Raw genomic sequence first — 22,160 nt, 5'->3', positions numbered from 1 at the left:
GTCCCTAACTCCTATCACTATCTCTAACCCTTATCCCTAACCCTAATAATAATGCTAGTCCTAATTACTATCCCTATCTTGAACCCTTATCCCTAACCCCAATAATAATAATAATAATAATAATAATAATAATAACCCTATACCTAATCTCTATCCCAGGGGGTGGGCTCGACGCCCTCTTTAATACCTGTCGCCGGAGCCAGCAGCCTGTTCTCCGCCTCCGCCAGGGCTTCCAGGGCCTGCAGGGTGGACACCAGCGCCTCGTCGAGATCCTGGGCTCGTTCCCGGACCGTCCGGGACCCTGGTGAGGCTGCCTGGACGAAGGTCACCGGGAACTGGCACCCACCGTCCTCACTTGGTGCCATCCGCTGGCACCGGGCGTCGTCCTCGTCAGAGCTGTTGTCGCCGAAGCCAGGTGGCGGTGCCGCGATGGCTGGGGCAGCGCCGGGGTCGTCCTCGTCGCCCTCGCTACCCGGCAGTGGCAGCACCGTCAGGTCCAGGCCAGCACAGCCGAGTTTCCGTCCAGGACCGTCCACTGAGCGGGTTTGGGTGCGCTGGGCACCGCAGTCCTCACCCTCGGTGCCCGGGAGTTTCAGCACAGGGTCCGATTTGGTCCTGGGCCGGGTTTCCTCATAGCCAAAGATACGGTTCTGGTTGAGGTCGGGGTGGTGGCGGCGCGGCAGTTCTGCCGGCGCAGCGGTGCGGTTGCTGCCAGCGCTATGGTTCCCAGCCTCCTTCTCTCTGCCTGGAAAAGGAGAGAGAGCAAGCGGAGGGTGAGTTTGGTTGACGGGGAAGGGGCTCTGGGGTTGTATAGTCCACTCTCTTCACCCAGGATGGAAAGAAGCTGTCCTGGGGCCTGATTCGAACCCGGAATCTCCCGTTTGTCCATAGGGCATTCATATTTTCTGTTGTTGTTGTTACTGACATCTCCATTCTCAGCGGAGAAATGTAAAAGCATGATTGTTGTTGTTTTCTTGTTGTTGCTGTTATTGTTGCTGTTATTTAGAGTGTTCCTATTTTCATAGGAGAAACGAAAGAGTAAAATTGTTGTTTTGTTGTTGTTATTACTTACGTCTCTATGCTCAGCGGAGAAATGTAAAAGCATTAATGTTGTTTTGTTGTTGTTATTTAGGATACGCCTATTTTCATAGGAGAAATGTAAGGGTGTTATTGTTGTTGTTGTTGTTGTTGTTGTTATTAAGATTGTCCCTATTTTGTTGGAGAAATGTAAGAGTAAATATAACAACAACAACAACAACAACAATAGGGACCCAGGCTGGCTTCCCTCAATCCAGAATTTCATCCCCTCCAGAAAAATCCGGCATCTTGGCTGCTTGGAATTTCCCTTGCTTGGAAACATACCTGCCTTGGTCATGGGAGGCGGTGCGACCAGGAAAAGCGTCTTCCTGGAGTTGGCCAGTAGGTGGCAGTAGCCGGAAATGAGGCCAGCAAAATTGGTGGCTTCCGGCCACTCCATCAGAAGCACCAGTGGCTGGGGAGAGAAGTAGTATTGGAATCATAAAATCATAAAATATTTATCATTATTATTAATGGAATAATAGGACCATACAATATTCTAGTTTATTACTATGTTATTATTCTCATCATAGTAAAACCCAAATACAGTGGTACCTCGGGTTACATACGCTTAAGGTTACATGTGCTTCAGGTTACAGACTCTGCGAACCCAGAAATAGTACCTCGGGTTAAGAACTTTGCTTCAGGATGGGAACAGAAATCGTGCTCTGGCGGCACGGCGGCAGCAGGAGGCCCCATTAGCTAAAGTGGTACTTCAGGTTAAGAACAGTTTCAGGTTAAGAACGGACCTCCGGAACGAATTAAGTACTTAACCCGAGGTACCACTGTATTATTTAAATGAAAAACCTGTTTTAAATGAAAAAAATCTGATCTAAATCATAAAATTCCGATTTAAATCAAAATCTGAATTAAATCGAAAGAATCCGATATAAATCGAAAGAATCAGAATTTTTTAAAAATGTGCTTTAAATAGAAAAAATCTGTTTAAATAAAAAATCTGTGCATAAAAATGTGATTGAAATAGAAAAAATGTGATTGAAAATTTCAAAAATCTGATTCTTTTTTTTTTTTAAAAAAAGAAAATCCAAGTGACGGAATGGCCCCTAGATGGCCCTCCAGCCTGCTCACCTTGGCGTCCACGATGCCAGTCTCCACCCTTGCCACGCCCAGGTTCTCCCGGAAGAGTTGGACTCTGCTGATCTGGCTGAATTCGCACAGGACGGTGGTCAAGTTGGTGTGGAGGTCAATGACGTGGCTCACGCCGTGGCGGGGGCCCACCAGAATGGTGGGCGCCGCGTCTTGGCCATCCTACGAGAGTCAAAGTAGTCATACTTGAACCTGGAACCCAGAATACAAACCCAGAACCAGAACTGAACCAGGAACCAGAACCTGGAACCTGGAACCAGGAACCAGAAACCGGAACTGAAACCAGAATCTGAGCCCGGAACCCTAACCGAACCGAACTGGAAACCAGAACCAGGAACTGGAAACCAAAACTGGAAACCGGAACCCAGAATACGAACCCAGAACCCAGAACTGGGAACCAGAAAACAGAACCTGGCACCAGAATCTGAGCCAGGAAACCGAAACCAAACCAGAACCCAGAACCCCTACCATCCCGACAGTCTGGAAGATGACGCCGGAGAAGGTGGGTAGCCGGTCGAGGAGGCGCAGGTACTGGAGCTTGGCCCGGGTGGGGGAGACCTGCGAGGAGAGAATCGGGGGACCCCTGGGGTCATCCAGCCTGACCCCGGGTTTGAGGTGGGGTTAGGGTCCCACCCCGGGGGTTAGGGTCCCACCTGGCTGCTGCGCCGCTGGTGTGCCTTCAGCTGATGCGAGAGCGACCGGCGCAGGAGCTTGTCCTTGGTTGCCGGCAACAGAGAAGGAGGCAAGAAGGGCTCCAGACCCCACTCCTTCCTGGGGAGAAAGAGGAAAGGCACGCACTCCAACTTCCTTCCTTCCTTCCTGCCTACCTTCCTCTGTTCTTCCTTCCTTGTTTCCTTCCTTCTTTCTTTCTTTCCTTCATTCCTCCCTCCCTTTCTCTATCCTCCCTCCCTTTCTCTGTCCTTCTTTCCTCCCTCCCTCCCTCCCTCCCTCCATCCCTTTCTTTCTTTGTTCGTTCTTTCTTTCTTGTTTCCCTCATTTCTTTCTCTATTCTTCCTTCAAATCCAGAGTTTGGATTTGATATCCTGTTTTATTTCTACCCGAAGGAGTCTCAAAGCGGCTAACATTCTCCTTTCCCTTCCTCCCCCACAACAAACACTCTGTGAGGTGAGTGGGGCTGAGAGACTTCAGAGAAGTGTGACTAGCCCAAGGTCACCCAGCAGCTGCATGTGGAGGAGCAGAGACGCAAACCCGGTTCACCAGATTACGAGTCTACTGCTCTTAACCACTACACCACACTGGCTCTCAAGGAAGGAAGGAAGGAAGGAAGGAAGGACAGAGAAAGGGAGAGAGGGAGGAAGAACAGAAGGCGGGGAGGGAGGGAGGAAAGAAGGAAGGACAGTTTGCTGTCCTGGGTGAGGGAACGGATTGGTCTGGATGACCCTCAGTGTTCCCCCTGGATCTCACTCACTCGACGTTTCTGAGTGCCACCTTGTGGCTGGGACGGGCAGCCGAGACGGTGATGTAGATGTGTAGAGCTGTCAGGACCAGAAGCGAATCCGGATCGGGGTGGGTGCCAAACCGCTCCCGGATGATGTCGTTGCGGCTCTGGAGGGGGAAGGAGAAACATCACCTAGAGCTGAGAGCAGGGGGCTGGGAAGCAGCGCCTAGTGGTTAGAGTGGGGGGGGGCTGAGAACACTAGTGAGCTGGAAGCAGGGTCTAGTGCTTACCCACAGCAAAATAATAATAATAATAATAATAATAATAATAATAATAATAATTTATACCCCACACCTTGGAGGGGCAGTGAGGACCACTAGGCAGAGCAGCCAGCTAGAAAGAAGGAAGGATTGGGACCCTCTAACCACACATTCATACACACACCGCTGACCTGGATGTAGAGGTATTCGAAGGCAGCGGCGTCTCGCTGCAGCAGCTCAACGGGGTCTTTGGGATAGAAGCTGACCCGAAAAAGGCATCGCATGCCTTGGTAGTGGGTCCGTTGAACGACCTGGGGGGGAGGAAGGAGAGCTCTGGCAAGCGGGGTGGGCTATATGACCCTGGGGTCACTTTCCCCGTCCATCCTAGTAAGATTTAGGAGGGAGGAAAGAAGGGAGAGTGGGACGAAGGAAGGAAGGAAGAACAGAGGAAGGGAGGGAGGAAAGAGAAATGGAGAAAGGGACAAAGGAAGGAAGGACAGAGAAAGGGAGAGCAGGACAAAGGAAGGAAGGAAAGAAGGAAGGAAAGAGAAAGGAAGGGAAGAAAGAAGGAAGGAAAGGGAGAGCGGGACAAAGGAAGGAAGGAAGGACAGAGAAAGGGAGGGAGGGAGGGACAAAGGAAGGAAAGAAGGAAGGAAGGAAGGAAAGAGAAAGGAAGGGAAGAAAGAAGGAAGGAAGGAAAGGGAGAGCGTGATGAAGGAAAGAAGGAAGGGAGGAATGAGGGAAGAAAGGATATAGAAAGGGAGGGAGGGACTTAGGAAAGAAGGAAGGAAGAAGAGAGAAAGAGGAAGTAAAGAAGGACGGAAGGAAGGAAGGAAGGAAGGACAGAGAAGGGAGTGAGGAAAGAAGGAAGGAATCGAGGAAGGAAGGAAGGAAGGAAAGAAAGAAAGAAAGAGAAAGGGAGAGACGGACAAAGGAAGGAAGGAAGGAAGGAAAGAAGGAAGGAAGGAAAGAGAAAGGAAGGGAAGAAAGAAGGAAGGAAGGAAAGGGAGAGCGGGACAAAGGAAGGAAGGAAGGAAGGACAGAGAAAGGGAGGGAGGGAGGGACAAAGGAAGGAAAGAAGGAAGGAAGGAAAGAGAAAGGAAGGGAAGAAAGAAGGAAGGAAGGAAAGGGAGAGCGGGACAAAGGAAGGAAGGAAGGAAAGAAAGAACGAAGGAAGGAAGTACAGAGAAAGGGAGAACAGGATAAAGGAAGGAAGGAAGGAAGGAAGGAAGGACAGAGAAAGGGAGGGAGGAGGGGATGAAGGGAGGAAGGACAGAGAAAGGGAGGGAGGAAAGAAGGAAGGAAGGAAAGTAAGAAAGAAAAAGGAAGAGAGGAAGGAAGGGCAGAGAAAGGGAGAGAGGGACAAAGAAAATTGTGTATTGATATTGATTTGTAATGATTTCTTGGGTCTCTGGACCATAATAAAGATTGATTGATTGAAAGAAAAGAAGGAAGGAAGGAAGGAAGGAGAGAAAAAGGAAGAGAGGAACAAAGGAAGGAAAGAAGGAAGGAAGGATGGAAGGACAGAGAAAGAGAGGAAAGAAGGAAGGAAGGAAAGAAAAAGGGGGAGAGGGACAAAGGAAGGAAGGTCAGGGAGGGAGGGAAGAAGGGAAGAAGGAAGGAAGGATGGACAGAGAAAAGGAGGGGGAAAGAAGGAAGGAAGGAGAGAGAAAGGCAGGGAAGAAATAGAAAGGGAGAGCGTCATGAAGGAAGGAAGGAAGGACGGAAGGAAGGAAGGACAGAGAAAGACAGAGAGGGAGGGAGAGAGAAAGGGAGGGAGGGATGAAGGAAAGAAGGAAGGAAGGAAACAAGGAAGGAAGAACAGAGAAAGGGAGGGAGGGAGGGACAAAGGAAGGAAGGAAGGACAGAGAAGGGGAAGGAGGAAAGAAGGAAGGAAGGAAGGAAAGAACAAAGGAAGTACAGAGAAAGGGAGAGCAGGACAAAGGAAGGAAGGAAGGACAGATAAAGGGAGGGAGGAGGAAGGAGGAAAGGACAGAGAAAGGGAGGGAGGAAAGAAGGAAGGAAGGAAGGAGGGAAGAAAGAAAATGGGAGAGAGGGACAAAGGAAGAAAGGACAGCAGGAAGTAAGGGAGGAAGGACAGAGAAAGGGAGGGAGGGACGAAGGAAGGAAGGATGGAAGGAAGGAAGGAAGTAAAAAGAAAGGGAGGGACAAAGGAAAGAAGCAAGCAAGCAAGGACAGAGAAAGGGAGGGAGGGAGGCAGGAAGGAAGGAAGGACAGAGAAAGGGAGGGGGAAAGAAGGAAGGATGGAAGGAAAGAAAGAAAAAGGGAGAGAGGAAGGAAGGAAGGAGAGAGAAAGGGAGAAGGGGCAAAGGAAGTAAGTAAGTAAGGGAGGACAGAGAAAGGGAGGGAGGGAGGAGAAAGGGAAGGGGGAAAGAGGGAAGGAAGGACTGAGAAAGGGAGGGAGGGAGGACAGAGAAAGGGCAGGAGGAAAGAAAGAAGGAAGGGACAAAGGAAGGAAAAAAGGGAGAGAGGGACAAAGGAAGGAAAGACTGCAGTAATGAAGGAGGACAGAGGAAGGGAGGGAGTGACAAAGGAAAGAAGAAAGGAAGGAAAGAGAAAAGGAGGAAGGAAGTAAGGAAGGATAGAGAAAGGGAGGGAGGAAAGAAGGAAGAAAGGAAGGAAAGAAAGACAGAAAAAGGGAGAGAGGGAGAAAGGAAGGATGGAAGGAAGGACAGAGAAAGGAAGGGAGGATAGGGAAATGCAGGGAGGATAGAAGGAAAAAAAAGAAAGAAGAAAGGACAGAGAATGGGAGGGAGGAAAGAAGGAAGGAAGTGGGGAAGGAAGGAAGGAAAGAACGAAGGAAGTACAGAGAAAGGGAGAGCGGGACAAAGGAAGAAAGCAAGCAAGGAAGGAAGGAAGGGCAGAGACAGGGAGGGAGGGAAGAAGGAAGGAAGGAAGGAAGGAAGGACGGAAGGAAGGAAGGAAGGAGAAAGGAGAGAGAGAGAGAGAGAGAGAGAGAGAGAGAGAGAGAGAGAGACAAAGGTAGGAAGGAAGGAAAGAGAAAGAGAAAGGGAGGGAGGGACGAAGGAAAGAAGGAAGGAAGGAAACAAGGAAGGAAGAAGAGAGAACGAGAGGGATGGACGAAGGAAAGAAGAACAGAGAAAGGGAGTGAGGAAAGAAGGAAGGAGCAAGGAAGGAAAGGAAGGAAGGAAGGAAGGAAGGAAGAAGGAAAGAAAGAAGGAAAGGAAGGAAGTGGGAGGGAGGAAAGGAAGGTGGGAGGAAGGAGAGAAGGAAGGACAGAGAAAGGGAGGGAGGGACAAAGGAGGAAGGAAGGAAGGAAGGAAGGAAGGAAGGAAGGACAGAGAAAGGGAGGGAGGAAGGAAGGAAGGACGGAAGGACAGAGAAAGGGAAGGAGGAAAGAAGGAAGGAAGCATGGAAAGAGAAAAGGAGAGTGGGATAAAGGAAGGAAGGAAGGAAGGAAGGAAGGAAGGAAGGAAGGAAGTATCGAAAACGGGAGGGAAGGACGAAGGAAAGACAGAAAGAAGGGAGGGAGGAAAGAAGAAAGGAAGCAAGCAAAGAAGGAAGGAAGGAAGGAAGGAAGGAAGGAAGGAAGGAAGGAAGGAAGATAGGACAGAGAAAAGGAGGGAGGGCTGAAGGAAAGAGGGAAGGAAGGAAGCAAAGAAGGAAGCGAAGGAAGGAAGGAAGGAAGGAAGGAAAGAGAAAGGGAAGGCGGGATGAAGGAAAGAAGGAAGCAAAGAAGGAAGGAAGGAGTGAAGGAAGGACAAAGAAAGGGAGAACGGAAGGAAGGACAGAAGTAAGGAAGGATGGAAGGAAGGAACAACAGAGAAAGGGAGGGCGTGATGAAGGAAAGAAGGAAGGGAGGAATGAGGGAAGAAAGGATATAGAAAGGGAGGGAGGGACTTAGGAAAGAAGGAAGGAAGAAGAGAGAAAGAGGAAGGAAAGAAGGACGGAAGGAAGGAAGGAAGAACAGAGAAGGGAGTGAGGAAAGAAGGAAGGAATCGAGGAAGAAAGGAAGGAAGGAAGGAAGGAAGGAAGGAAGGAAGGAAGGAAGGAAGGAAGGAAAGAAAGAAAGAAAGAAAGAAAGAAAGAAAGAAAGAAAGAGAAAGGGAGAGACGGACAAAGGAAGGAAGGAAGGAAGGAAGGAAGGAAGGACAGAGAATGGGAGGGACAAAGGAAGGAAGGAAGGAAGGAAGGAAGGAGAGAAAGAAAAAGGTAGGGAGGGAGGAAGGAAGGAAAGAAGGAGGGAGGGAAGGATGGAAGGAAGGACAGACAAAGGGAAGGAAGGAAGGAAGGAAGGAAGGAAGGAAGGAAGGAAGGAAGGGACAGAGAAAGGGAGGGACGACCAAAGGGGAGAGAAAGGGAGGGAGCGAGAGAGGATGGAAGGAAGGAAGGAAAGAGAGAGAATGGGAGAGTGGGAGAAACCAAGGAAGGAAGGAAGGACAGAGAAAGGGAGGGAGGAAAGACAGAAGGAGGGAAGGAAGCAAGGAAGGAGGGAGGGAAGGAAGGATAGAGAAAGGGAGGGAGGAAGGAAGGAGAGAAGGAAGGAAGGAGAGAAGGAAAGATGGAAAGAAGGAAGGAAGGAATTAAAGAAAGAAAGAAAAAGGAAGAGTCTGTGATTAAGGTGAATGTGCTGCCAAAGATGCGACCAGAAGGAGGAGTATCAGGAAGATTGGATTAAATTTAATGATCACTTAGTTAAATATGTTAAGTTAACTGAAAACAGCTTGCAGATACTTAATTGGTTTAGGATTTAGTGTTAAGTTAAGTGATGAATTAATATGTTTAATTTCATAATGTGAAGATCTAAGGATGTTAATGCTTAAGTTAAATTATATAAGAACTGTGATTTGGAAAACTGTTAAAAGGACATGCAATGAAATTCAACCAAGGGGAAGCGAGGAAGTCACTTCACAATGTTAATAAGTGTATTTTTTAATAAGGCTATGATTTATGTTTGTTTGTCTTATGTGTCTGTTTGTTTATAATGTTGTGAAAACCAATAAAAAATTGGGGGGGGGAAAGAAAGAAAAAGGGAGAGAGGGACAAAGGGAAAGCAGGAGGGAAGGACAGAGAAAGGGAGGGAGGGAGGGAGGGAGGAAGGAAAGAAGGAAGGAAGGAAGGAAGGAAGGAAGGAAGGAAGGAAGGAAGGACAGAGGAAAGGAGGAAGGGAGGAGCGAAGGAAGGATGGAAGGAAGGAAGCAAAGAAGGAAGGAAGGAAGGAAGGAAGGAAGGAAGGAAGGAAGGAAGGAAGGAAGGAAAAAAGGAAGGAAGGGAGGACAGAGAAAGGGAGGCAGATACAAAGGGATGAAGGAAGGAAGGAGAGAAGGACAGAGAAAGGGAGGAAGGGAGGGGAAAAGGAAGGAAGGAAAGAAGGAAGGAAGCACAGAAGGAAGGAAGCACAGAAGGAAGGAAGGAGGGAAGGAAGGAAGGAGGGAAGGAAGGACAGAAAGGGAGGGAGGGATGGAGGGGGATTAAGGGATGAAGGACAGAGAAAGAGAGGGAGGAAAAAAGAAAGAAAGGAAGGAATGAAATAGGGAGAGAGGGACAAAGGAAGGAAGGAAGAAAGGAGGGATGGAAGGAAGGAAGCAAAGAAGGAAGGACAGGAAAAGGGAGGAAGGAAGGAGGGAGGGAGGGACAAAGGAAAGATGGAAAGAAGCAAGCAAGGAAGTACGGAAGTAAAGCAAGAAAGAAAAAGGGAGAGAGTGACAAAGGAAGGCAGGGGAACAAAGGAAGGATAGGAGAAAGGGAGGGAGGAAGGAAAGAAGGAAGGAAGGAAGGAAGGAAGGAAGGAAGGAAGGAAGGAAGGAAGGACAGAGAAAGGAAGGAAGGCGGGAGAAAGGTAGAGAAGGACAAAGGAAAGATGGAAGGAAGGAAGGAGGGAAGCAAGGAAAGAAAGAAAGAAAAATGGAGAGACGAACAAAGGAAGGAAGGAAGGACAGAGAAAGGGAGGGAGGAAAGAAGGAAGAAAGGAAGGAGGGAGGCAGGGAAGAAAGGACAGAGGAAGGAAAGAAGGAAGGAAGGAAGGAAGGAAGGAAGGAAGGAAGGAAGGAAGGAAGGACAGAGAAAAAGAGGGACAGAGGGACGGAGGAAGAATGGAAAGAGGAAGGAAGGAAGGAACGAAGGAAGGAAGCACAGAGGAAGGGAGGAATGGACGAAGTAAAGAAGGACAGAAGGAAGGAAGTACAGAGAAAGGGAGGGAGGGAGGAAGGAAGGGAGGAAGGAAGGAGGGAATGAAGGAAGGACAGAGAAAGGAAGGGAGAAAAGGAGGAAGGAAGGAAGGAAGGAAGGAAGGAAGGAAGGAAGGAAGGAAGGTAGGAAGACAGAAAGAAGGACCGAAGTAAAGAAAGAATAAAAAGGGAGAGAGGGAGAAAGGAAGGAAGGAAGGAGGAAAGGACAAAGAAAGGGAAGGAGGGAAGGAAGGAAGGAAGGAGAGAGAAAATGAGGGAAGGAGGGAGGAAGTACAGAGAAAGGGAGGGACAAAGGGAGGGAGGAAGGAAGGGGAGAAGGATAGAGAAAGGGAGGAAGGGAAAGAGGAAGGAAGGAAGCAAAGAAGGAAGGAAGGAAGGACAGAGAAAAAGAGGGAGGGAGGGATGAAGGAAGCATGGAAAGAAGGAAGGAAGCATGGAAAGAACGAAGTAAGGACAGAAATGGGAGGGAGAGCACTTCTGGTTGGTAGCCCAGTAATGGTAGACAGGAGTTCTTTCGGCTGAAAAAGCCCCAGTGCAGTGAAGCAAGGGGAGACCGCAAGAGCGACGCGGTGCCCCCCCAAAAACCTCAGCTCGAGTGTTCTGAGGACCTGGTGTTCCGGTGGGTGCCTTTTGCTGACTCCCCCACTCCCCGGTAAGCTCGTAAAGAGCCCCGAGAGCAAGTGGGGTTGGAGACGCAGCACAGCGGAAATGACTCACTTTCTTCACAGTGCAAAGCTCCGAGTTTGGCGATTGTGAGTGGCCAATTCCTCCCAAAAAGAATAAAGAAAATTTGGAACTGTGAGTAAAAGTTAAAGCTTAAATCAGGTTATTTTTTGGACCAGAAAGGTATTTAAAAACGGAGTTCGATCCCTTCTGCTGAATCAAAGGAGAGTCGGTTACTGCGGACCAAAGCACTAAGTGGGAAAAGACTGTTTGAAAGTTTTCAAGTAAATCCTAAAACCCTCCTTCTTCAGGGCAAAGGGGAGGGAAAAAATTTCTAACTTTAAGAACCCTGTGAGACTGTGTACTAAATCAAAGAGGCTCCTTCATTCTGCAGAGGACCTCCTGGTAGGGAAAGGCTAGACTCTATTGTGACGTCACAATGGAAGAGGAAACAATCAACTTTCGTTTCAAGTGACTTTGACACACTGTATCCTGCCGCTGTCTGGACTTGCTTTTAAGTAGCAAAAAGTATCTGGTACCTCCAGAACTGCCTTTCAAACACCAAAAGGGATTGAGAATTTTTTTTTTTTTACAGTCTGCCTTTCAGTAATAATGATCTGGGAGGCTGCTGCCTGCCTGAAACTGACTCCTGTGGGATTGTCTTGGGAAGCTGTTTTTCTCTCCCCCCCCCCCCGCCTATTGTGGGATTGACCTTGAAATTCCTGAGCAACTATGTGTGCTGATAAAACAGACAAGGGAGCAGTAAGAAGAAGCTCTAGAAGTGCAGCTTCTGAGGACTCTGTAAGGCAACTGTTGTCTGAAATTTAAGATAATACAAATCGTAATACAGAGGAATAAAAAGTTTGAAGATTTAAGTGCGGAGTTGAAAGAGGTGAAGACTGAGGCTACAACTCATGAGACAAGGTTGACACAGCTTGAGACAGAGTCACCGATTTGGAAAGATTACAATATGAAAATTCAAATTTGATTGCATTTCTTCAGATGAAGGAACGGGAAACCCATCTAAGATTGAGAGGTGTCCCTCAACAGAAAGAAGATCAACTCAGGGAGTGGTTGACAGATCAATTTATGGCGTGGTGGGACTTGAAAAAGGAAGAAGTTGATTTGTGGATAGAAAAGGTCTATAGATTTGGCCCCCAAAAAGATTCAAAAATTACCTATGATTGTATAGTGGTCTTCAAGACCAAAGAACAAAGAGACACCATTTTGGGGCTGCATTACGAAAAAGGTTTGAAAATTCAGGACAAAGCCATCGTCCTCTTTAAAGATATCCCTAGACACTTCCTGAGCCTGAGATCTAATTACACAGATTTGACCAACATTTTGAGGAGGAAAAAATATTTTCTTCAGGTGGGAATTCCCAGAGGGTCTCTCCTTCAAATATGGAGGAAGAAAGCAAAGAATTAAGATGGTTGGAGAGAAAGACAGATTTCTGCAAAAGTACTCGGTTGAACTTGGATTGGACGCAAGGGCATCCTGATCAAATTTGCAGATGACACCAAACTGGGAGGGGTGGCTAACACCCCAGAGGACAGGATCACACTTCAAAACGACCTTGACAGATTAGAGAACTGGGCAAAAACAAACAAGATGAATTTTAACAGGGAGAAATGTAAAGTATTGCACTTGGGCAAAAAAAATGAGAGGCACAAATACAAGATGGGGGACACCTGGCTTGAGAGCAGTACATGTGAAAAGGATCTAGGAGTCTTGGTTGACCACAAACTTGACATGAGCCAACAGTGTGACGCGGCAGCTAAAAAAGCCAATGCAATTCTGGGCTGCATCAATAGGAGTATAGCATCTAGATCAAGGGAAGTAATAGTGCCACTGTATTCTGCTCTGGTCAGACCTGACCTGGAGTACTGTGTCCAGTTCTGGGCACCACAGTTCAAGAAGGACACTGACAAACTGGAACGGGTCCAGAGGAGGGCAACCAAAATGGTCAAAGGCCTGGAAACGATGCCTTATGAGGAACGGCTAAGGGAGCTGGGCATGTTTAGCCTGGAGAAGAGGAGGTTAAGGGGTGATATCTATAAGATCGCTTATAGATATATGGGATAGGTATAAAAACCTATTAGAACCAACACTTCCTCACTGGCTATCTCCATTAGAGGTGATGAGTGTCAAAAAGATCAATATGAGGGGGAGATGGATAACATATGGAGAGTTGATAATTAAAGAAGGAGGGAAATGGAAAATGAAACCGTATGAAGAGGTAAAAGAGTATGTATATGATTGGTTGCATTATTATCAGATTAATGAAATGTTTAAAAAGGATTTTAAAGAGTGCGGTTATGTGGAAAAGGATTCAAAATTTCAAACAGAAATACTAAGTAACGATTACAAAATTTTATCAAAAATGTATAAATTGTTGCTGGAATGGTATACAAAAGATGAAGAAGTTAAATCGGTGATGGTACATTGGGCCAGAGATTTTGGATATAATATACAATTTGATGATTGGACAAAACTATGGAATGAAAAATTAAGATTTATGGCATGTACTGCGTTAAAGGAAAATGTTATGAAAATGGTATATAGATGGTATATCACACCAGTAAAACTGGCAAAAATGTACAAAACATGTAATAAGTGTTGGAAGTGTAAAGAAAAAGAAGGGGCATTTTATCATATGTGGTGGGAATGTAAAAAAGTGAAAGGCTTCTGGGAAATGATTTATAATGAATTGAAAAGATGTTGAAATATACATTTGTTAAGAAACTGGAGGCTTTTCTTCTAGGAATTGTAGGAAATGAAATATGTAAAAAAGACTGTAAACTTTTCCAATACGCAGTAACAGCGGCGAGAATACTCCTGGCCCAAAAATGGAAACAGGAAGAATTACCGACGGTTGAAGAATGGAGATCGAAATTGACGGACTTTGCAGAACTGGATAAACTAACAGGGAAGATTCGATATTTGCGAGACCAGAAGTTCATCGAGGACTGGGGAAAATTTACAGATTATCTGAAAAGTATATGTGATGAACAGACAACGCTTGTAGGTTTTCAAGATGTTCTGTGAAAATATGAGGAATATTGTAAAAAAGGGAATAAGACTGGGGAGGATATATTCTAAAGGCAATATCAAAATTAGAAAATGTGTAAACAAATAAATAAAACGGAAGATTGGCAGAGAAAACTGAGGGAAGTAAAAAAAGAAGAAGATTATGTGATAAATTCTGATAATGGTTGTATAAATTTGTATTTGAAAATGAATAAAAATATTATTTAAAAAAAAGGGGGGAGGAAAGAAGGAAGGAAGGACAGAGGAAGCAAGCTAGGGGAGGAAGGAAGGAAGGAAGGAAGGAAGGAAGGAAGGAAGGAAGGGGGAGAAAGGGAGAGAGGGAAGGACAAAGGAAGGAAGGAAGGAGGAAAGGACCGAGAAAGGGAGGGAGAAAAGATGGAAAGAAGGGAGCAAGGAAGGAAGGAAGGAAGGAGGAAGGGAGGAAGGAACGAAGGAAGCAAAAAAGGAAGGAAGGACAGAGAAAGGGAGGCAGGGACAAAGGGAGGAACAATGAAGGAAGTAGAGAAGGATAGAGAAAGGGAGGAAGGGAAGGAGGAAACAAGGAAGGAAAGTAGGAAGGAAGCAAAGAAGGAAGGAAAGAAGGAAAGAAGGAAGGAAGGAAAGAAAAAGGAAGAGAGGAACAAAGGAAGGAAAGAAGGAAGGAAAGAAGGAAGGAAGGACAAAGAATGGGAGGGAGGAAAGAAGAAAAGAAGGAAGGAAGGACAGAGAAAAAGAGGGAGGGAGGGAAGAAGGAAGGAAGGAGGGAACACAACAGAGAAAGGGAGGGAGGAAAGAAGGAAGGAAGGAGGGCGGGAAGGAAGGAAGTTAAGAGAAAGGGAGGGAGGGAGGGAGGGAGGAAGGAAGAAGGACAGGGAAAGGGAGGGAGGGAGGGACAAAGGAATGAGGGAAGGAAGGACAGAGACAGGGAGGAAGGAAGGAAGGAGAATGGGAGAGTGGGAGAAACGAAGGAAGGAAGGAAGTACAGAGAAAGGGAGGGAGGATTGAGCGACAGAAGGAAGGAAGGACAGAGAAAGGAAAGAAGGAAAGAAGGAATTACAGAGAAAGGGAGGGAGGGACGAAGGAAAGAAGGAAGGGAGGAAGGAGGGAAGGAAGGATAGAGAAAGGGAGGACGGAAGGAAGGACGCGAGGAAGGATGGAAGGAAGGACAGAGAAAGGGAGGGAGGACAAAGAAGGAAGGAAGGAAGGAAGGACAGAGAAAGGGAAGAAGAAGAAGAGTTTGGATTTGATATCCCGCTTTATCACTACCCGAAGGAGTCTCAAAGCGGCTAACATTCTCCTTTCCCTTCCTCCCCCACAACAAACACTCTGTGAGGTGAGTGGGGCTGAGAGACTTCAGAGAAGTGTGACTAGCCCAAGGTCACCCAGCAGCTGCATGTGGAGGAGCGGAGACGCGAACCCGGTTCACCAGATCACAAGTCCACCGCTCTGAACCACTACACCACACTGGCTCCCTGGGAGGGAGAAAAGAAGGAAAGAAGGAAGGAAGGAAGGAAGGAAGGAAGGAAGTAGGGAAGGAAAGAAGGACAGAGAAAGGGAGGATGGAAGTAAAGAAAGAAAGAAAAAGAGAGATGATTTCCCCCTCTGAAAACTAGGTGCGCCCTATGGTCAGGTGCGCCCTATGGAGCGAAAAATACGGTAATAAAAAAATAGGTTTGGACTTCATCTCGTCAGACAAAGATAAAAGAAGAGTAGTTTTCTATATAAATCCTGCACTAGAACCCAAATTGATTCAGACGGATGAAAAAGGAAGAGTCTTAATAATACAAATAAAAATTCAGGGAGAGAATGTGATACTGGTACATTTTATGCACCCAAAATAGAAACGGAATTACTTGAATTTGCAGATCAAAAGATGAGCTTAATGGGAGATTTAAATGGAGTCCCATCATTAGAAAAAAAAAAAAGATCAGCTAGAAAAAAGAGACAAAAGAAGGTAAACTTCCAAAGACTTTTTTCGACATGGCTCAAAATTTAAACCTGATAGATATATGGAGAATAAGACATATCTTTGATAAAGAGTTCACTTATTATAGCCATGTTGATGACAGCAGTTCAAGAATAGACTCCTTGTGGATCTCCAAAGAATTGGAACCACGAGTCAAAAAATTGGAAATTAATCCCAGAACCTTTTCAGATCATAATTCCTTGATTATGGAACTACAAAAATAAAGCCAAATTTAATTCAGATGGAGGTTAAATGAAGACTTACTAGATGATCAAAAATTTATGGAAAAAACAAAAAAGGCCTTGACTGATTAGTTTGAAATAAACAGACTTCAGGGTTAGCGCCTCCGGCAATGGCGGATTTCCTCTGACCAGGAGGAATCCGCTTCGTGAGAACTAGGGTCTGGACCGCCGCGGCGAGGCGGAGACCCACTAAAAACCACAGGCGGGAGAAGCCTGTGGACGTGGGATTCAGCTGGCACCTTTTGCGCCTCCCCTACTCGTGGGGAAACCCGGTTTCGGGGATCCGGAGCGACGTGGGGCGAATGGCGCGGTGCTTCGAATCGACTGCTCTTTTCACGGAGTGAAGCCGCATTGCTGTTGCCGGAGAGTGCTGACTTTTTCCTGTGGACAATTGGATTTTAAACAACTGCCCTTGAGTAGAACGGAAAATTGGATTAAGAAACTTTTTAATTTGGCACCGAAGTGGGAAGGTCTAAACAGGAAGTCCGCCTTCCGCTTTTGTAAATAGATTGAAGCAAAGACATTGCAAGCTAGAGTCTGGAAAGTCGTTTGTAAAGGACTAAATTTCCATCAGCTAAAATCACTAAACCCCCCTTGGAAGCAGGAGAAGAGGGGGGGAATCTTTTTAGACTGTTTAAACCTGCAGAAGAGAAAGTAAAGAAAGATAAATTTCCACTGTCTTGATCCTGGGAGCGGGGTGTCAGAGACAGACACTTTGGGGAAGTTCATTGACTGTGGATAAAACGTTTTTGACAGTTAAAAAAGAGAAACATATTGATTCCAATGTTCCCTTTTGCACTTAAAAGGAACAAAATATCTGGAAAACGAAAGGAACTTTGTTGCTAGAGCGGCTTTTAAAAAGACGGATACAAATAGAAATTGTTTCCTCTAGAGGGAGCTTGTGAAACTGTTGCTGGAGTCGATCTGGGGAATTCCACAGCTGTAGAGATAAAAGATCGTGGGAACTAGACACCGACCTTGAAAAAGAATGTGCCCAGAAGAAGCTTTAGTGCTTGCTTTTTGCAAGACAAGTGCTTTACTGGAACAGCTTCATGAGAAGATGGATTTGATGACTGTTGCAGTTGGAAATTTTGGACAAACAGTGAATACTTATATAGAAACCACTCCGGAATTAATCCAGGAATGTGTTTTGACAGAGCAAGTGGTGAAGAAGATAAAGGAGGAGGTAGTTGCTGAACCTCAAGTACCAGAAACGGAGAGAGCTGCGGCCTGGCAGGAACATAAGTTGCTGTTTTTGATGACTGAATCTGGAGAAAGTCAGATTTGGAGAGATGGAGTACTGTTTGGTCTGGAGATGGGAAGATGGATAGATCCCCCTATGCAGGGATGTTTTGACTTTTCGGATCTGGCTTTGGGCCAGGGAGAGTTTGGAGTTGTGGGGGCCCTCAACCTTGGAGGGACTTTGAAACATGCCTTCAAATATCTTTTGGATTTCGACTATGGAGAATGGGCTGACTTGTTGAGAAGGGATAAAGATATTGTCAAGTTGGAGTCTCCCCGAGATCTACCCCTCAGTGAGAAAGGAAAGAAATTAAGAATAAGATCAGCAGAAGATAAAGTAAAGTGCAGGTATAAACATGAAGAAGACCTGCAGAAGGGACATGGAAAAGACTTAAGAGCCTCGGATAGAAGGTCACCAGGTTGATGGACTAGATGGATGGGACAGAAAGGACTGACAAAACCCGAGACCAGGAAGAAGAGACGACGGATGAAGATTGGAAGAAAGTTTTAAAAATTCATCTAGAAAATTATTGTAAAATTAATGAGTATTAGAAAAATGTTGGAATGAAACTATTTGGCTTTAGTAGAAATGTTAAAAAGAACTATGTATAAATATGTTTTGTTAAAAAGAATTAAGTATAAATAAGATTTAAGTTTCAAGCTTTAGGGTTTTTTATGGTAAAATAAGGTTAAAATAGATTAAGGTAATTTAATGACAGAATATTGTGAAAGATGGAAAGGATTTGCTGAGATAATTAATAACTAGAATACAAAAAAAGGGAGGTGTGAGGAAGTCGATGAAACAAGTTAATGAAAGATAAAGATTTGGGAATATTGGATTTGTTTTTAAATTTTTTGTTTATTTTTGTTTTTTGATGTATTGTGTGTGTGTTTTTTTTTACTTTTGTTTTTATTGACTTATATTGTTTAATCTCTATTTTTATCTACCTTCTCTCCTTTTCTTTTTTCTTGTTTTTTTCCTTCTCTTTCTGTAATTTTAAATTCTCAATAAATATCGTTTTAAAAAAAATAGTTTGAAATAAACAGTCAAGGACAAACAAAATTACAGATGGTCTGGGATGCAAGCAAGGCAGTGATGAGAGGACACTTTATACAACAAAATTCATACAAAAGGAAATTGAAAGAGAAAAGGAAAAGGGAGATTTTAGAGGAAATTACAGTGAAGGAGAAACAACTGTCAAGGAAAGCAAATAAGGAGGCAGTCAAACAGGCAATTAAAACTTTACAAACTCAATATTCAGTGATAGTTAAGGAGGAAATTAGTTGGAAAATAAAAATAATGAAACAAATATATTTTGAGCATGCAAACAAACCAGGAAAACTGCTAGCCTGGCAGTTAAAAAAAAGTGAACAAAGGAACTCCATAAATAAAATCAATTTAAATGGAAAGATCACAGATAAGATGAAGGAAATAAGAGTAGGATTTGTAAAAATACTTTTCAGATTTGTATAGGAAAGGGAAGAAAAAAATGTTTAAGATAGAAGAGTACATCAGAAGTAGTAATTTACCACAAATAAAAGAAGAACAAATGAGGATTTTAAATACCCCAATAACAGTGCAAGAACTGCTAGAGGTAATAAAATGGTCAAAAAATGGCATGTCACCCGGTCCGGATGGATTTACAGCGAAATATTATAAAAAACTAAGTGAGCAATTAGTGAACCCATTGAAATATGTCATGAATGAGATATGGAATACAGGTGAAATTCCAGAAACATGGAAAGAGGCCTATATTACAGTAATCCCAAAACCAGACTCAGACTTGTTGCAAATTAAAAATTACAGGCCTATCTCTTTGCTAAACAACGATTATAAATTATTTGCAAACATATTAGCTAACAGATTGAAAAAAAAATACTAAATGAGTATATACATCAAGATCAGGCAGGGTTTCTTCCGGGTAGACAAATGAAGGAGAATATAAGGAATATTTTGACTGTAATAGAATACCTGGAGGTTAAAAACGAAAAGAAAGCAGCAATGATGTTTATAGATGCTGAAAAAGCCTTTGACAACGTCTCTTGGAAATTGATGACAAAGTTACTTGAAGAAATAAAATGTGGTCCCAAATTTTTAAAAGGCAATTTATTCAGCAATTTATTCAGAACAAAAAGCAAAACTAATTATAAACCAGGTGATAACGGACGAAGGTAAGATACAAAAAAGGAACTAGGCAAGGGTGTCCATTATTACCATTGCTGTTCATCCTGGTACTGGAAGTACTTGCCAGAAATATAAGAGCAGACAAAGAGAGGTGTAAAAACTGGGGAAAGTGAGTTTAAGTTAAAAGCATATGCAGATGATTTAGTGATAACAGTGGAAGAACCTAAAACTTCACTCCCTAAATTAATAGAAAAGATCCAGAAATTTGGGGAAGTGGCAGTATTTAAATTAAATAGGAATAAAATAAAATTTATTAGTTAAAAATTTGAAGCAAGAGGAAAAAATGGAGTTAGAACAAAATATTGAGATTGAAGTTCACAAAAAGGTTAAGCATTTAGGGATATGGTTAACATCAAGAAATATAAATCTATTTAAAAACAATTATGAAAAAACTTGGCTTGAGGTAAAAAGAAACCTCGAAATATGGAGCAGAATGAACCTTTCATTGTTAGGCAAAACTGCAGCAATTAAGATGAATGTGCTGCCAAAAATGCTATTTCTTTTTCAATCAATACCAGTCATCCTGAAAGATGAATGTACCCATGCCCCCCTCCTCTTTGCGGTGGTGATACCAGGGTTCCCCGTTAAAGGGGTTGTTTGAGGGGAGGCTTTGGCTGTACGCCTAGAGGTCGTCATTGCTCTCCCCTGCGACAGTGGCATAATGGGGGCGGGCTCTCTCTGCTTGAACATATGTTCTCCAGAGCCAGCCCATCCCGTCCCCCACACTGGATAATCCTGATGTTCCCCAGATCCCCGGCGGGGGGCTGGGAGGGATAAATGCCCAATGCCTGAGCCAAGGTCTACCCACATAGAATCATAGAATCATAGAGTTGGAAGAGACCACAAGGGCCATCGAGTCCAACCCCCTGCCAAGCAGGAAACACCATCAGAGCACTCCTGACATATGGTTGTCAAGCCTCTGCTTAAAGACCTCCAAAGAAGGAGACTCCACCACACTCCTTGGCAGCAAATTCCACTGTCGAACAGCTCTTACTGTCAGGAAGTTCTTCCTAATGTTTAGGTGGAATCTTCTTTCTTGTAGTTTGGATCCATTGCTCCGTGTCCGCTTCTCTGGAGCAGCAGAAAACAACCTTTCTCCCTCCTCTATGTGACATCCTTTTATATATTTGAACATGGCTATCATATCACCCCTTAACCTCCTCTTCTCCAGGCTAAACATGCCCAGCTCCCTTAGCCGTTCCTCATAAGGCATCGTTTCCAGGCCTTTGACCATTTTGGTTGCCCTCCTCTGGACACGTTCCAGTTTGTCAGTGTCCTTCTTGAACTGTGGTGCCCAGAACTGGACACAGTACTCCAGGTGAGGTCTGACCAGAGCAGAATACAGTGGCACTATTACTTCCCTTGATCTAGATGCTATACTCCTATTGATGCAGCCCAGAATTGCATTGGCTTTTTTAGCTGCCGCGTCACACTGTTGGCTCATGTCAAGTTTGTGGTCAACCAAGACCAAGTTCTGAAACATAATAAAGTTGCGGCCAATTTTAATCCCATAGCACATTGTCTTGAGTTGTTATTCCACACGGGGGGCACCCAGGGTTTGGGGGACTCCGCCTGTCCACGCAATACTTATAAAGTGCTGAATAGCGCAAGTATTTTATTAGAGAAGTCAAAATCTTCCATAGGAAGGGAGACACTCCCAAACTGCTGCAAGGCCAAGTGCTCCTGGCAAAGCTGCAACCCATCTCATCTAAGCACCTTTGAGATTATGTCTCACTCTGACTGGGAAAACTGCCATGAGCCCCTTGCAATGTGAGTTAAAAGGACCCTGCCAATGCCTCTGAGATAGGGTGGCCAGATGCAGAGGGAAACATGACAAGTTATACATGCTGAAACCACCTCTTCTGCAGAACTATTAAAGTAAAAGAGCCTTTTTGCCATCTTCTTATTTTGTACCAGGTAGGACTCCTGTTGGGTTAGAAACAGGAGAATGAGCTGAGTGAAGCCCATGAGGCGTCATTTGTCCTTCCCTATGTCAGATAAAAATCAGAGACATCACCTTGCCAACAAGGGTCCATATAGTTAAAGCTATGGTTTTCCCAGTAGTGATGTATGGAAGTGAGAGCTGGACCATAAAGAAGGCTGATCGCCGAAGAACTGATGCTTTTGAATTATGGTGCTGGAGGAGACTCTGGAGAGTCCCATGGACTGCAAGAAGATCAAACCTATCCATTCTTAACAAAATCAGCCCTGAGTACTCACTGGAAGGACAGATCGTGAAGCTGAGACTCCAATACTTTGGCCACCTCATGAGAAGAGAAGACTCCCTGGAAAAGACTCTGATGTTGGGAAAGATGGAGGGCACAAGGAGAAGGGGACAACAGAGGATGAGATGGTTGGATAGTGTTCTCGAAGCTACCAACTTGAGTTTGACCAAACTGCGGGAGGCAGTGGAAGACAGGAGTGCCTGGCGTGCTCTGGTCCATGGGGTCACGAAGAGTCGGGCACGACTAAACAACTGAACAACAACATGTCAGATAAGCGCAGGTATCATTTGTGCCTTGCAGAAAATGCCCTTGCTTGTGTAGAGTTTGATACTGTGACTTTCCTGTCTCCCTCTTCCCCTAAACATTATCTAATCCTCCAGGCATCCATCACGGGTCTTTGCTTAATAAATGACAGCTCCTGGCATTTCAAATCCTCTGCCAAAATAAGCCAGTAGAAATGAATACTGTTTGAATGAGACAAGTGCTTTGAGGGTGGGAGCCAAAAATTGTTGTCTCCTCTTGCCACCCCGCTTACTTGGCTTGGCTTCAGGCCTTTTCCTCTGAAGGGGAACACATTTTTTTTTACCATCTGTA

General features: G+C 44.9%; 1 protein-coding gene and 1 long non-coding RNA gene across 2 annotated transcripts in view; one reads left to right on the top strand and one right to left on the bottom strand.

Annotated features, from left to right (window-relative positions):
- Nucleotides 1-22,160, top strand: part of LOC308467825 — a 411,166-nt gene that overhangs the window by 185,301 nt on the left and 203,705 nt on the right. The gene's annotated exons all lie outside the window — the stretch shown is intronic.
- Nucleotides 1-22,160, bottom strand: part of LOC308467699 (FERM and PDZ domain-containing protein 3-like) — a 33,330-nt gene that overhangs the window by 1,904 nt on the left and 9,266 nt on the right. The window contains exons 7-13 of the mRNA XM_080989407.1: nucleotides 4,035-4,154; nucleotides 3,614-3,750; nucleotides 2,838-2,955; nucleotides 2,653-2,742; nucleotides 2,167-2,346; nucleotides 1,363-1,492; nucleotides 188-745 (exon numbers count right to left, since the gene is read on the bottom strand). Of these exons, the coding sequence (XP_080845533.1) occupies nucleotides 188-745; nucleotides 1,363-1,492; nucleotides 2,167-2,346; nucleotides 2,653-2,742; nucleotides 2,838-2,955; nucleotides 3,614-3,750; nucleotides 4,035-4,154 (1,333 nt within the window). The remainder of the gene's footprint in view (nucleotides 1-187; nucleotides 746-1,362; nucleotides 1,493-2,166; nucleotides 2,347-2,652; nucleotides 2,743-2,837; nucleotides 2,956-3,613; nucleotides 3,751-4,034; nucleotides 4,155-22,160) is intronic.

This window comes from Podarcis pityusensis, assembly GCF_964106645.2.
Source record: "Podarcis pityusensis genome assembly, chromosome: W".
In the NCBI taxonomy this organism is placed as follows: domain Eukaryota; kingdom Metazoa; phylum Chordata; class Lepidosauria; order Squamata; family Lacertidae; genus Podarcis; species Podarcis pityusensis.
Note: the sequence above shows the minus strand (reverse complement) of the source record. Positions and strands in the feature narration are given on the sequence as shown.